This window comes from Galleria mellonella, unplaced genomic scaffold, assembly GCF_026898425.1.
Source record: "Galleria mellonella isolate WM207_F2 unplaced genomic scaffold, CSIRO_AGI_GalMel_v1 utg65, whole genome shotgun sequence".
Taxonomy (NCBI): Eukaryota; Metazoa; Arthropoda; class Insecta; order Lepidoptera; family Pyralidae; genus Galleria; species Galleria mellonella.
In genome coordinates this window covers 3,459,729-3,476,247 of record NW_026442138.1, presented here as the reverse complement: position 1 = coordinate 3,476,247, position 16,519 = coordinate 3,459,729, and the positions used below count along the sequence as shown (strand labels likewise).

General features: G+C 33.0%; 2 protein-coding genes across 2 annotated transcripts; one reads left to right on the top strand and one right to left on the bottom strand.

Moving 5' to 3' along the window:
• Positions 1–745: 745 nt before the first annotated feature.
• On the top strand, positions 746–9,617 carry LOC113519734 (bilin-binding protein). Its single transcript, XM_052900609.1, has 4 exons — positions 746–931; positions 5,603–5,816; positions 7,251–7,352; positions 8,731–9,617. The coding sequence occupies exons 1-4, from the start codon at positions 824–826 to the stop codon at positions 8,916–8,918; spliced, it is 612 nt and encodes a 203-aa protein (XP_052756569.1). The 5' UTR covers positions 746–823; the 3' UTR covers positions 8,919–9,617.
• A 2,978-nt stretch (positions 9,618–12,595) lies between these two features.
• LOC113522219 (insecticyanin-A-like) lies at positions 12,596–16,089 on the bottom strand. Its single transcript, XM_052900608.1, has 4 exons — positions 15,882–16,089; positions 14,156–14,381; positions 13,434–13,538; positions 12,596–12,815 (listed from the first exon to the last, which is right to left on the bottom strand). The coding sequence occupies exons 1-4, from the start codon at positions 15,987–15,989 to the stop codon at positions 12,622–12,624; spliced, it is 633 nt and encodes a 210-aa protein (XP_052756568.1). The 5' UTR covers positions 15,990–16,089; the 3' UTR covers positions 12,596–12,621.
• Between the last annotated feature and the right edge of the window lie 430 nt (positions 16,090–16,519).

The window sequence follows — 16,519 nt, the reverse complement described above, 5'->3', positions numbered from 1 at the left end:
AACAATACAACCCAATTGAGAACTTTCTTCTTTTTGAAGTCGGTTGAAAACAACATAATCAAAACATATATATACTCAAATCACGGTAATATAGCGTCATATACAATGGCTACATTCCTACCTAATTGTGTGATAAGTGGTTATCAGATATCCAATATTAGATTTATTATATTGATATTGTGATTAGAAACATATCGTTTCATTCGTAGGAAATCCTTAAATAAAACACTTTTTTTTATACAACTTAAAATGGCAAACTAACTGACGGCCCACTCGATGGAAAGTGGTAACCGTCGCCTGTAGATATGAACAGTACAATGGACACAGTATACTATATCGCCTGTTATAATATTTACACTATTGACGTTATATTTCGCAATAGATAAGAAACAGTTTAAGAATTATAAGATTTACATTGAAATAATATAAACAAAGTCAATTTGTTCGACTTATATCAAACAATGCACAGGTTACTTACATATAGGACACTGGTTTACTCGCTTCTCGAATCAACAAACTTAGTTTATGTACCTTAATTATGTCAGACAACATATCAACAAACAGATCTATGTAAAATTTGACGTCTATTACAGACCAAGAAGGGTATTAAATCGATTGTTGCGCATTACTTCACAAGATCTAGAAGATTCGAGACCCGATGTGTATTTCTTCAATTAAATAATTCTGCGAAAATTGGACTACGTCCATGACCCCCGGCCGTGAAGGTATAAAAGGGTGGATTTACAGAACCACTGATCAGTACATCACTGTCTCCCGTGGTGTGCAGTTGGCGTTGAGGACTTAATTTTTTTTTTGCTACAATATGCTGCGTATGGTGTTATTCGCTTTTGTAGCGGCCGCGTCCGCTAGCGCCGTCCACGAGGGGAAATGCCCTGACTTCAAGCCGGTGGATAACTTCAACTTGACCGCCGTGAGTATGCCTCGTATTCTCTGGAAACTATTGTGACGTCATTATTATTTCTTTCTCAATTACGTCATCTTCTCATATTGAATTTTGTTTTAAAATTATTAGACTTCATATTGATAGTCGTTATCTCAGATGTACAAAGATAAATAAATATTAATCAGTTTTGGTATTTAAAAGTAAGTCCTTTTATTATGTTTTTACTAGAAGGATTAATTTATTATATGTTTCATAATATATTTTTTGATAAACTTTGATTTTGTTTTATCCAACTTTGGTATAATTTTTTTGTTCATATGAATGAATATAATACATTAAATAAATACGTATGAGGGATATCATAGGCTACACAATGCAGTCTTATGTCTATGGTACTCTCATGTCTATCGGCGACGGTCATCGCTTTCCATCAGGTGGGTTGTCAGCTTGTTTGTCAATATAAGTTGCATAAATGCAACTCTAGACATGAGCAGTACCATGGACGTAACAGAGTATACTGTTTCGCCCATGATACCTCCTATGCGTTGCCATTCCTGAGAATTCAGGTGTTATTCCTTTATATCTTGTAAATTCACTGCCATATCCCATCCTTCAAACCGAAACACAGCCATGCAAACACAAACTCTTTCTGGTAGAAACACGAATGGGACAGTGGTGCCCAAGCACACGAGTTTTGTACAAAGTCTCCTTTAAAATCCATTTTCCAAATCGGTTTAAAAATAAAAATAAAGTTATTTAGAAGTAGGAAGGATTTAGTCCAATTTTATGTTGAAAATATTCAGTTTTATTGATGGAAACATTTAATATATTAAATACGGTTTCGTATACAACGACTAATAATTTTTGGCGATATAAGTATAGGCATGGCATGCTCGTATTATAGTATGGCCGTGTGGTTTCGGCATAGAATAGGCCACCCCATCCTTTCCCTTGGATGTCGTAAAAGCCGACTAAGAGAGGGTGTAAAATGGGCAGTAGCGTCTCTCTTAGAATATCTCTAAAGCCTGACTGCGTTTGTCAATCCATCTGTCAAGCGTGGCAAATACTGGCAAAATACCGCCAATGGGGAGGCTTATGTTCAGCAGAATGCTGATATGATTATGATGATGATGATGATGATGAAGTATAGGCATATGTTTGGTTTTAACATGAGTCAATATGAAAGTACATTTGCTTACAACGACCGATCGTTTTTAACAACTTTATGTATTACCATTATATTTGTATGTAGATAAATATGTATTTTTGCGTAATTTTGATAAATGTATATTCGAATGAGAGATATATATATATATATATATATATATATATATATATATATATATATGTTTGTTGTATCTAAAGTTTATATATTATTTAATAAGTTTTTGTAAGTAGAAGAGGGCCCAAGAATATACGACACAGGAAATCCTAGTTTGAAGTTTTGGGAACAAATGTAAAATTGAAACATGCATTTTTGGATTTAATAAATATTATTATTAATATTATTAACGACGGAATTTCACACAAAAATATCCGGTTACAACGACGAAAAGCATTGATGTGTTTACAAATATCTAAATCATTGGTAAGAAGTTATCTCCGCCGGTATACTTTGTCTCGTTTGCGTAACGCTTGCAGTACATCCTTCTTACAATAGAAATAAAAACCAAAAAACTATAAAAAATATAGACTTTTTTACAATAGATATTTCATTATTAGTTATATACATGTATGTAGTTATATAGATAGGTACATTATGTAAATTTTGATTTAAATGTTTTTTTTTCTCTAATGGTTACATAAAATTAAATTGTCAGGTCGTTTAATAAAACTTCCGGTTAATACCATGTAATTACATTGATCCCTTGGCCGTCGTTACAACCGGATTCTACTGTATATGGTTTGGATACATATCTCATAATAAACTTCCATACGAAGTAAACATCCTACTAACAATATCCTACCATAAATATTTTTGCCATAAAAAAAAAATTTACAGCATCAAATGCTGTAATTTTTTTTTCACATAAATTAACAGGAATCAATTAAGTTAAACCTAATTTAAAAGCATTCACAACGAAGTACAGCAACGTCGGAATTATCCGTCAATTGTCAAAAACAATTGAACATTTTTCAATGTTTTTGATTGATTATTAAAACAGTGCTCTGCTACCGAACTGAAGCGTTAATCACGCGATAATATTTTTATCAAGACGTCACTAAGAATTTGGATTTTGATAACAAAAATGTATTTTGGTAAAAGTTCCGAAGTAAAATATGAAGTAGGAGCAAAGTTTTTAACGGTAATTTTATATGTAATATATTCTACAATTGATTATTATTGATGATATAAAAAAAATTCAAATAATTATTCAGAAATATTGATGATTGGTCTATTCAAGGATACTGTGATTGATTATAGCTTTTTATTTTCTTTCTTTTTATCTAAACGAAGTTTGTGATAGTCATTTTATCCATTCAAAGTTTTTGTTGTAAATTTAACTTTTATTCGAAAAAAGCAACAACTGTATTTCTTGCCCGTTCTTCTCAGTTGAAATTGCATTTGGAACAGCGCGGTAGATTTATGAAAAAAGTGACTACTCAAAATTGCTTATTATTAAGTTTACTTGAATAAAAAAATATTTATTATTATTATTGTTAAATAATTTTTGTAAATTGACAGATAATTGTGACATTATAACACTTTGGTAAGCAAAAGCTGTGAGTGTTCTTGAGTCCACAAAAATACTTAAAGAATATGCAACTGTAGCATCCATTTAAATATATGATTTCTATACGTAGATATTTAATAATTATCATCATCATTTCAGCATTATCTGTCCACTGCTGGACATAGGTCTCCCCCATAAACTGCCATAAGGAATGTTCATAAACCACCTACATCCAATGACTCCCTGCAATGCATTTAAGGTCGTCACTCCATATAGTGGGGGGTCGTTCTATACTACGTTTGCTCGTACGTGGTCACCACTCAAGACCTCTTCCTCATGAGTTATCGGTTCTTCGAGCTATGTGACCAGTCCATTGCCACTTCAGCTTGCTTATATTTTGGACTATATCGGTCACTTTGGTTCTTTTGTGGATACTCTAATTTTGGGGTCTATCACGCAAAAATACTTCGAGCATAGCTCTCTCCATAACTCGCTGAGTATTAGTAGGTAACATATTAATTAGAAATTTAATCTACATTATGTGGTAAGTGGCTACGTCTGTTACTTAATAAAGCAATTTAGCACAATTCACAAAAACGTAATTTCAATCGTAAATAGCACAATAGGGACTAATTTACTGCGATATCTTCCACAATCACAGTTCCGGTTATCTGAATACGATAATAGTTTAAACTGTATTGATAAACCGCCGTGTGATTCACAGGCCCAGCCAATACAGCGTGAAGGTCGGTTCGTTTGAACCAATTGTTTTGTATTGACAAGTTAGATTAAAAGGCTACAGCCGAGGGGCGCAAAGAAAAGCAATAAATATTTAAGACTAAATTTACTTAGGTAAAAAAATAAAATAAAATAAAAAACTTAGGTAAAAAACAATTAAAATATTAATTACTAGCTGTTACCCGTGACTTCGTCCGCGTTTCCCTCGTTTTTCGTAAAATAAGTAGCCTATGTCCTTCCTCACGGTTCAGTGGTTTTGATGTAACAGACACATTTCCCTATATATATATATATATATATATATATATATATATATATATATTTGAATTAAATAAGCAGATGGGCCACTTCATTGGATGTGGCAATGTCTGTAGTTATATACAGGACTATCATAAAATTTGTTCATATATTGTGCAGGCGTCTAGGTTACAGTGACCGTTTACCATCAGACGGATTATATGCTTGTTTGCCACCTTTGTGGTATAAAAAAAAATTACTCACCTCTAACGATTTCGGTTTCAACCTGTATATATGACGGTGAATATATTTTAGTATCACTTGATAAAAAATTACAAGGTTAATTTAATAGGTTATAACATATATTTAGGTAATCAGTATTATTATTAATTATTCAGTATTATATTTATTTTAATAATCAATTAATCTATTTATCTTTTATTTATTTTTGTAAAAATTAAAAGAGAAGTATAATTTAACCAGTAAACAAATTATTTTTAATTAATTAAAATTTTTATTTTTATTACAGTAATTAACAGACTTATAATATCAAGTCAATAAATCGTTTATTTGCATAAACATTTAGTTACATGATATTATATCGCAATACTCAGCCATTATTGGACATACAAATATTATAAAACCCTTTACCAAAGTTATAAAAAACGATACTAAATATCAATTTAAGAAAACTTAAATCTAATTACTATGTATTGTTGAAATTAGGTATTACAATAATCAACATCACAATCATGAAAAGTGATTATTTAAACAACAAATACACTAAGACTGATAAAATTTACATCAAATCTTTATTTTACTTAGTTATTTAAAACATGTACGTACGTTATTTAAACTATTTTATTATTTATAACATGTTAAAATCAGAAACAGAAGGAAAACATTTTATTTTAAAGAGTGAACAAAACAGAATATGTCAAAAGTCTTGACCAATTATCGATCTATGTAAAACGTCAGAACAAAATAGAAGGCGGCAAATTTAAACATTACAACAGCTAGTATAAAATATTTTCAATTCAATTTGCAGTACCAAGGAGTGTGGTATGAAATCTCCAAGACGCCCAACGACGCAGAGAAGAATGGCAAGTGTGGACAAGCGGAATATAAATTGGAGGGCGAGGTGGTGAAGGTGAAGAATTCTCACGTGGTAGACGGAGTTCAGAAGTACGTTGAAGGCACCGCCAAGTTTGCTGAAGACGCCAATAAGAGTGCTAAACTCTTGGTGACCTTGACCTATGGAGGTAAGTCTTCCATTTTATATGTAACTTATTGTATTTCACGACTTCATTCAGGTGAATTAATAATAGGGCATAACCTGCTTGTATGGGGGAAGGGATTGTTAGCAATCGAGGTTGAAAGCCCCATTGCTAGCAATATGCGTTATTAGGTCGACTTCCACGTGGTCCCCCCTGGAAACCACCGTGAACAATTCTTGTTGAATTCGTCACGATGGGCTAACCGACCTACTTCATCCTCAGCTATCATCCTTCACTGGTGCTCCGTCGGTGTATACCAATAGCGCGGGTGGGGTTACCATTTCATTATCATCCATTAAAACCTGCTCGCATATTAAATTTCTTTCGTAGTTTTTGCGTGAAAGAGGAAAAATACCCATCCATCGATCGTTACAAATTTTCGCATTTATTACATTAATAGAACTTTAAATTTTATATGTGTAATTTTAAAAATACTGACACTGATTCTTTTAATGGATTCTATTCTTATCAATGATTTATTTTCTTGTAAACATAATTATTTATTGCTTTCACGAGGCATAATTTAGATGTCCACATACATATATTTAGATGTCCACTTTGTTACGTAACAGTTAATTATCATTTAATTTATTTTAGTTTTCTCTTTCTCAGAAGAAGTAACAAATATTTTATTCAAAGTGATTTTTTTTATTTACTATATATATATCTTATAAATTCAATAAATTTATTTTTGTTTCAATATTTAATAAAGAAAATCCTAAAAAGAGAGAAAAAAAAAACACAAAATTATCAAGAATAAGACATATTTGATTGTTTAAAGTTTCATAAGTAAGTATACATTATATTTTAATGTAATAACTACTGGTTTAAATAACATGTAATTGTAAGTGAAAATTACTTTAATTTATATATATTTTTTTTATACAACTTAGAATGGCAAATAAGCTGACGGCCCACCTGATGGAAAGTGGTAACCGTCGCCTATAGACATGAGCAGTACCATGGACATAACAGAGTATACTGTTTCGCCCATGATACCTCCCATGCGTTGCCATTCCTGAGGACTCAGGTGTTATTCCTCTGTACCCAGAAATTCACGCCATATCCCACCCATCAAACCGAAACAGAGCTATGCAAACACAGGGCAGAAACACGCTGCTCTTCGGTAGAAACACGAATGGGACAGAGGTACCCAAGCAATCGACTTTTGTACAAAGTCTCCCCCTGGTAAAATACACCTCATACTATATGTTATACTTTATATATTTAATTTAAATAAATTAAGATTGTGTTTTACAAAAAAACAAAAACCGACTTTAATCGTAGCAAAGCTAATAATTTTGATTTAGAAATTAAAAAACTGAATCAATTTTGATGAAATTTGTATGGGACCTTGATGGGACTATGAGTGAGCTTCCTTGAAATAAATAAACAAAATGAAATAAAACCTTGTTACAGCCGTAAACCGAGAATCTCCGCTCAACGTTATCGCGACTGATTATCAAAACTACGCGATTGCATACACTTGCAAATATGATGAAAAGAGCAAGTCACACAATGGTAAGTTTATTTATATCATCAGGATGTTGTTAATGTTACTCTGGACAGTTATTAATCTATAATGCTATTTAGTTTGTTCATCATCATCATCATCATCATCATCAACATCATACCAGCCGTTAACTGTTGAAGATAGGCATATTACTTCATAATATACCACATAAATTTACCACAAAAAATTGTGGACCTATTATATTTTATTTCCCATATTTACAAACATGTTTTTTTATTAGAAAAATTTAAATTTTTTGTGATAGTTCAATAATAATTCTATTGCATAATGACATAATTTTGGTTTTTCAAAATTGTCATTATAATTTCGTCATATATAATCCGTGCATGGCTTGTTGACGTCCATTAGTTTTTTTATTATTTGGAACTTACCACCTTCTTGTTGAGATGTATTGTGATGGGATAGGACTTCCTATATACGAGATTCTAAATAATGCCACTACAAAAATAATATTGTTAAATATCTTGTTATAATTTGCTTTATTTCACTAAATAACAAATATTTAACCATGTGTGTTTTTATGATACACGGGTAAATGGAGAATAAATAAATAGTCGACGTGAATATTTTTATTTACACGATATTTATGAATAAGATTTTATTAAATTTTGTCCCGTCATTTCCGCACTTTATAACCATATAGTTAATGGCAACAAATCATTAATGTTACTCACTTCACAGGCATAACTCTTGGCTGTATATTAGGTTTGACATCTAATCCACTCGTAATCAAAATGAATGACATTGTAGATTTTAATTTATGATGTCTATAGTTCATGGCTATATTGGTATAAATATAGTTAATATATGTGTTTGACAGTTTATTGTTCCATGAGAATATATTGTTTTAATAAATAAATTATGTTTGTTGTAATCAAAAACAGATAATAATGTAACCGAAAATTTATCAGATTTAATTATGAATAATTTATTTAAATTGAAAGTATTCCTAATTCGATAACATTGAACATTTTTGGGTAAAGTAAAATTATAAACAGTTTTGATGATTTTTTTTTATTGAAAAAGTTAAAGGTAATTATTTTATTGGGGCGAGGATCTTAAACTATTTATCTATTAATAAAATTTTGAATGGGATATATATAATAATATTACCTGAAAATATTAGAAGACGACACTTATTCTTACACTTAATTACTCGCTAATTTAGAAATTTTGCTTCAAATTATCTTTAATTACAAAATGATCGACAAAAACCACAAGTGCCGATTCTAGCGACATCTAGTATGTTCAATTTTGTTTAGTGACCAGTATTTCTCATTTGTCATTTCTGAGGATTATTTGAACGCAAATTCCCTGCTCCTAACTTACACAAGTGGTGAAATAATTGAAAAAATCCCATTGCAGATTCCATATGGATCCTGTCCAGGGCAAAGAAATTGGAAGGCGATGCCAAGACAGCCGTCGACAACTATCTAAAAGAGCATGCTAAGGAAATCGACGCCTCTAAATTGGTTCAAACCGACTTCTCTGAAGAAGCGTGCAAGTTCACAAGTACTAGCGCTGTGACAGAGCCACAGACAAAAAAACAATGAGTCGATGTCTCTTTATTAAAATATGTTCTCATAAATAATTACATGTCGCAATAATAATTGTCCTTTAGTTGTAGCATTTTTCTCTGACTATATAGGCAAATGGCAATCGAGCCTAATTGTAGATAGGCGTTCGCGATCGAGGCAAAACGAGACGCTAAAAGTGCTGTCTAATAGTAGATAAGAGAAAGATTGAGACGTAAGAGAAAGATTGAGACAGTAAACGTGCCTTATCTATTTCGTATAATCTATATTTTAATTTGCCATTTCCACTGACAGAGTAATTACAACGTGCAATTATACTAGTTACTTGTAATGCAAGCTCGGTAGATACGGCCGTAATATGGCAGATTAAACAAAAAAAAAATTCCTAATTCAATTCTTGTCAGTTCTTTTTTTTTTTTTGTGACAGAGTAATTATTTTAACGTTCAGATTTTATAATTTTATTAATAGACTAGATTATTTTTGTGAAATAGCGTGAATGAGATCTGATATATTATATTACAATAAATAAGTTTAAATAAACAATAATATGTCGGTGAATAATACTGATATCATTTTAGGCATATAACAAAATAGTTCATTATATTGAATAGTCGACTTAATTGAACATTCATTGCATAAATGGTTTGTGATAAAATAAATTAAGTAGATTTTATTGATAATATTATTTATTGGATTAAATAAATTCTTAAGCGATATACTGTTTGATTTATTTACAGTAAATTTATCACGATAGGACTACTGCCTTGATTTTGTCCTCGTATGTGATACTCTACAGTTAACGTTAGACAGTGGGGGGAAAGGGATTGTTAGTAATGGAGACTGAGAATTCCATTGCTAGCAATGGAATTCTCAGGGTATATACCCAACCAGGTCGACCTCCTGGCGGTTCCCCCTGGAAACTATCATGGTTAATTCCTGATGAATTCATCATGATGGGCTAACTGGCCGGTTTTCATTCTCATCTATCACCCTTCACTGGTGCTCCGCCAGCGTATCCCGTTAGCGCAGGCGGGGTTACCATACTATTTTCACCCATCAAAAAAAAACGTTAGTGTTACCATTTAATTAAATTTAAAAAGTAACTTTTTTGCCCGTTACTTCATACACAAGGATATCAGTAATAAGAAAATCAAAGAACGGCAATGCATGAGGGGTATCATGGAGGAGACAGTATACACTGTAATGACCATGATACTGTTCATGTCTATAGACGGTTACCACTTTTCATCAGGTGGGCCGTTAACTTGTTTGCCAAACTAAGTTGTATAAAAAAGACCATTTTTACATGACGTATCAATATGAAATATACATCAGATTTGAAGTTAGATCTTCAGTAACAAAACCGTATGTAATTTGTTGCAGTAAGTTTTGCGTGATGCCGGAATAAACATACATATATAAAAACACAAAAAAATCTCCCTTCCCCCCTCATACAAATTTTTCTTTAAATTATTACTACAATTTTATTAAATTAGTAAATTAAATAGGTATTTAAAACAATTTTAGCTTGTCTCTAAGATATAGCAATTATCCTTTTCTATTTGCGCATTCAGCAACATGATTCTAATAAATAATCTATGGATATTTTTCATATAACGTGAAATGGCAAGCACGCTGTCGGCCATTTTATGGAAAGTAGAACCGTCGCCTATATACATGTACAGTAACAGTAAATTTTAGAATACAAAGTAATGTTCACGGTATCCCTCATGCATTACTATAGTCGAAGAGCTGGATCATAGAATATCCGGCTCGAAGGACCAAAATATTGGAGAGTGCCATTGTCGGAGAGCTGCATAATATTCGGCTCAAAGGACCAATATGTTGGAGAGCTGAATAGTCGATTTTGAGAGAATATAACAGGATTTAAAATAAATTAAGGTTCATTTATTAGAGATACTATACACGCACAAGACAAATCCGAATTCGGTGCGAGAGCGAATGGAAGAGAGCAACATACAATCATAGCGTCAGTTACAAACTTCATGTTGGAGTTTTCAACAGCCATTACTGAAGGTTACGCCAATATTTTTATCTGTGCAATAGTTTGTTATATACCTATTTTCGCACACAGATCAAATAAATTAATATTTTATCTATGCCTATATTGGGGATTGGGTAATTAGTGAGATTGCGTGGTACTTAAAATAATAATACTAAGTAATCGATATAATTAATTAAAGAATAATCTATTTGGCAATAAAAATATTTTCAACCAACTTAAAAAAAGGAGGTATGATTTTTTTAAGTTTGTTATTTATCATTTATTTATATAAATGATAAATAATTATATTATATTTTATGATATTTTTCAGGTAAAATGGGTTTATAATGCTTATTAATAATATAAATATGAAAGTGAGTATGTTTGTTACTGTTTGCCAGCTTGACAATTCGTCATAAGATTTGTTAGTTGTTTGCATGGCTGTGTTTCGGTTTGAATTGTGGTATCTGGCGGTAAAATTACAGACAAAGACTTTTTTTTTTTTTTTATAGAACTTAGAATGGCAAACAAGCTGACGGCCCACCTGATGGAAAGTGGTAACCGTCGCCTATAGACATGAGCAGTACCATGGACATAACAGAGTATACTGTTTCGCCCATGATACCCCCATGCGTTGCCATTCCTGAGGACTCAGGTGTTATTCCTCTGTACCCAGTAAATTCACGCCTGTAGTATTCACGTGGTACCATTTTTGAAGACTAAGATTAGTATTCAAAAATGGTACCACGGGTATTATAGTATATTCCTATTCCCTTTCTTTCTCCCTTTTTTTCTTTTTTTTTATGCAACTAAGAATGACAAACAAGTAGACGGCCCACCAGATGGAAAGTGGTAACCGTCGCCTATAGACATGAGCAGTATCATGACATAACAGAGTGTACTATTTCGCCCATGATGCCTCCTATGCGTTGCTATCACTGACGATTCAGGTGTTATTCCTCTGTACCCCGTAATTTCACTGCCCCAACACAAATGCTTCACGGTAGAAACATAAATACGAGAGAGGTACTCAAGCAAAAGACTTTTGTACAGTCTTTCTCCTTTCTCTCTCTATTCATAGGCATAATATATCATAGAAGTATATTATAGAAGAATACAGCGGAGTGCTGGATCATATCAGACACATTACATACAACAAATAAATAATGTATTTCAAATACATTATCGGGAATTATCGCTGTGAAAAATTTGCAGGTCTATAGTCCGACGTCCTGGGGATGTGCTAATATACCGGCGCATCCCCCGAGTGGTGGGGTGAGCACGTCAGCCACCCTATCTTGAGAGAGGAGACCTGCTCTTACCATCAGGGGGCGGGTCCCTGCCGTCGGAGATGTGGTGAGTGTGAAAGCGAACCCATGCCTCCGCGACATATGGCTACTCGAGGGTATATCGTCTGGTTTTTGGTGGGTACACTCCCACCTTACGGGGGGGTTCCCACAGTACCCATTCACCCCTCACAAGGTGTATGGATCTGCATAAAGCATTTTCCAGACGTTCAAAAAAGTCTATAGTCCAACGTGGTGCAATTCAAGTCGAAACGTTAGCAATAAAGAAACAGGTATGTAGGTATTATTTACCTGCAAATTTTTCCTCGCGTTAAGTCCCGATAGTGTATTTAAAATATGCGTAAACAATGCCAAACTTTAAAATTAATTAAATGACAATTGATTATTTGCTCAAACAAACTTTATTATTCACCAAAAATTACTAGTGAAGAAATCACTCTTGTATTGGTCAGTGTAAGCGCAGCTGGTCTCCGAGAAGTCCTTCATTACGAACGACTGCCGGTGCTCGGCCAGTTCCGAGTATTTAGATAGAGCGTTCTCGACCTTCTTCAGTGTATCGCCATGTAATGTTTCCTTGTTTCTTGACAATATCCATGTGAATACTGAAAATATTGATATTAGAAGTAAACAAAATTTCTAACAAATAATGTTTTGATCTATATTAGTCTTATTAAAATCTCTCATATATTTTTTTTTAAATATCTCCCATGTACAGATATTGTTTAGTTACAATTTTATTATATTAGTAATGAATACAATCGCCGTGTGGTTCCGGCATAGAATAGGCCACTTTTCCCGTGGGTGTCGTAAGAGGCGACTAAGAAAGGATAAAAGATGGGCAACAGCGTCGCTCTTAAAATACGAGGGTCATTTAAAAATTTTTAGCCTAACATGGTTAAAGTCATTGGTTTTTTTTATAACTACCCTCATTTTGTAGTTACATTATTTAGCAACAAGTATCCACAGTTTAGTTTATTCACAGTAACTCATTGTTTTGAGCTCGGAGGAGAGTATGTTGAAAAATAAAAATAAACTCAAAATCGTGTGGTTTCATTAAGTATGTTAGGCTAAGAACTATTCAAATGACCCTCGTACCTTTAAAGTTTAACTGCGGTTGCCAATCCGCCTCCCAAGCGTGAAAACTTTGGCAAAGCAGGAGGAAGCTTATGTTCAGCGGTGGACAGTTAAAGACTGATATTATGAAGATAATATAATCTTACCATAATGCGTCCGTTGTTTCTTCTTTAAGGTCTTGCACGTGTAAGCAATAGCGTAACTGTCATAATCTGTCGATAATATGAAGAATGGGAACTGGAGAACTTGATCTGTAATAAAATTAATAGGTAAACGAAGTGAGGAAAAGTTAATAACGTGTAGTAATTCTGTAATGTATTTAAATAAAATTTAATAAAAAGATAATTATTGTCGTCCACAAAACAAACTGAATTTAGTTATTTTAATTTATAAACTAAATTACTGGACCGATTTTGATAAAATTTATATAGAACTAATCTGTAAGTATATATTTTTAGATAAAATTTTCTATTTTAGAATTTTCTAAATCGATTTACAACTGATACGGAGTTACGAGGTAACATATATATAATAACTACTGGCAACCCCCCCCCCTGCCCCAACATCTTCCAATAAGGAGAGGCCTATGTTCAGCAGTGTTCAATTAATGGCTGACATGAATTATTTATGCCACTTGTAATGGCAAACAAATTGACGGCGCTCACCTAATGGAAAGTGGTAACCTTCGCCTATAGACATGACATATTTAAGACGATGATTATCCCAACCTTCAAACCGGAATACAGTCATCCAAGCACATCTGTTTTACTACAGAACCACGAATAGTACTAAGGTACCCAAGTGGACTCTGACTACCTCATAAAGTATTACAGACGTGAACATATTGTTGTGTATAAATAGTTTTTACCTTCATTTTCATGACTAATAATGAACTGAGCTTTTTTGCCCGCGTCAAATGTAGGGTCCACTCTGGCTAAGTAAGATTTTTGTGTTCTATTTGACAGGTCACTAGTTACATAGGTCTCCTTCAAGGTATACCCCAAATTATCCTCTTGAAATTCCAGTACAGCACAGTCGTAGGTACTTCTACCATCGCTCGCGTAGCTTGCAACGTTGTACCACAGCCCTGAAAACTGATAATATGGAAACGAAGTTAGTTTGAGTAAATTAGAGAATTAGATTCGAATCCTTGAAAGAAGTTACATTTTTAATATAATTCATATAATAAATACAAATGGAGGTAAACAGGTAATATATAATAGGTGATATTTAATCATCATCATCATCATATCAGCTTTTAACTGTTTACTGCTGAACATTAGCCTTCTAGGGGGGCTAATATTCAGCTCCTAGGGGGGCTAATGTTTACCTCCTAGGGGGGTTTTGCCAGTAGTTTCCACGCTTGGCAAGCAGATTGGCAGTTAGGCTATGGAGATGTTTTAAAAGAGACGCTGCTGCCTATTCCTCGTCCTTCCTTAATCTCTTACGACACCTACTGGAAAGGAAGGGGTATTGAATATTAATGATTTATTAATTTATTGTAGTAATATTTATATGATCTTGTAAAAATGCCTACAGTCTAACTGCAAAATAAATATTTGACATTAACTTCGAGGTTTGCGATCAAAATAAAGCTATATTTTTCTTTTAAATTACTCTCTTGTTACATTTCAATCAATTTATCTATGGCTTTTCATATTTACGCATCATTTTATGGCTGTTTAAAAATTGAGAAATTTCTATTTTTTGAACGATTTTGTATTAAAAATTTTGAGGATTTTTGTGTGTATTTTTGTGTGGTGTTGATAGAAGATAACCAAACAAATATTTCAATTAAATTTGTATAAATATAATAAAACATTTAATTGTGAGAGAATGATTATCAAGATATTGGCTGTGAAATTTTAATCAATATAACATTTAAATATATATAATAAAATATTCTTATTATAAATTATTATTATTAATATATGTAACACAATCGTTTTTTTTTAATTATTATATATTAATTATATAATACATATGAAAACTATTAAATATATAGTATAGTAATAGTTACTATATCAGCTGTTATCCCCACCACAGATAATATAATACTATATCACCACTAAGCAACAAACAGGGTGAAGTAATGAAATAGACAATAAACATAAATGTCATTAAAATTTGTCATCATATCAGCCTTTAACTGTCCACTGCTGAACATAAGCCTCCCCCCTGGAGGTTATACCAGTAATTGCCATATTTTTTTTTATGAGTGATAATGGTATGGTAACCCCGCCTGCGCTAACGGTATACGCCGACGGAGCACCAGTGAAGGGTGATAGATGAGAATGAAAACAGGCCAGTTAGCCCATCATGATGAATTCATCAGGAATTAACCATGATAGTTTCCAGTCGACCTGGTTGGGTATATTGCTAGCAATGAGATTCTCAGTCTCCATTATTAACAATCCCTTTCCCCCCACACACTTGACACGCGAATTGGCAACCACAGTTAAGCTTTAGAGATGTTTTAAGAGGAACGCTGGTACCCATCCTTTGCACTCCCTTAGTCGCCTCTTACGACTTCCACAGGAAAGAAAGAGGCCTATTCTATAACGAGATAAGACGGCTAAATTTAAATTACTCACCTTAGTGTAATCTAAGTTATCTTGCAACTTAACATCTGGACATTTCCCGGGCAAAGTAAACTCAGCCGCGAAGCTTCCAACTATATACGAATACAACAATAATAACATGATAAAAACATGTATTCGGTATGAGTATACAACATCAAATGCTACAGAGACGTATGTATCCCACGCGATAATTATCCAATATGTATCATTTATAAAGGCGTATTGTATTGCAACGTGGATTGTTGAAACAATCTAGAACATCCTCTTGTTATTTTTAGTTATTTGTACCTACGAACTGGAGTATATGGATTTATTTGATTTAGATGAGAACGCAAGGTTATTTGAATGAATTATTTTAAGATCAGGTAGCATTCATCGTCATCATATCAGGCATGCACTATCCAGGGCTGAACATAGGCTTCCCCTTATGGGGAGAGGGGGTTACCACTAATTTTTTTACCACTAAATATACTCGTATATATATGCTGGGGCACTAGTGAGGGATGATAGGTGAAGACGAAGCAGGTCAGTTGGCTCATCGTGATGAAATCAAAAACTAACCACGATGGTTTCCAGGGGGAACCGTGTGGTGGTCGACCTGTCAGGGTATATTGGTAGCAATGAATCTGTTAGATCTCATTACTAACAAT

Bases quoted from the DNA above. Each gene is read 5' to 3' on its own strand.
- LOC113522219 (XM_052900608.1), bottom strand. From the start codon at position 15,989: ATGTTATTATTGTTGTATTCGTATATAGTTGGAAGCTTCGCGGCTGAG. The intron at 14,382-15,881 runs GTGAGTAATTTA...CCATATTATCAG, and splicing joins ATAACTTAGATTACACTAAG to TTTTCAGGGCTGTGGTACAA. The intron at 13,539-14,155 runs GTAAAAACTATT...ATTTTATTACAG, and splicing joins TATTAGTCATGAAAATGAAG to ATCAAGTTCTCCAGTTCCCA.
- LOC113519734 (XM_052900609.1), top strand. From the start codon at position 824: ATGCTGCGTATGGTGTTATTCGCTTTTGTAGCGGCCGCGTCCGCTAGC. The intron at 5,817-7,250 runs GTAAGTCTTCCA...ACCTTGTTACAG, and splicing joins GGTGACCTTGACCTATGGAG to CCGTAAACCGAGAATCTCCG. The intron at 7,353-8,730 runs GTAAGTTTATTT...ATCCCATTGCAG, and splicing joins AAAGAGCAAGTCACACAATG to ATTCCATATGGATCCTGTCC.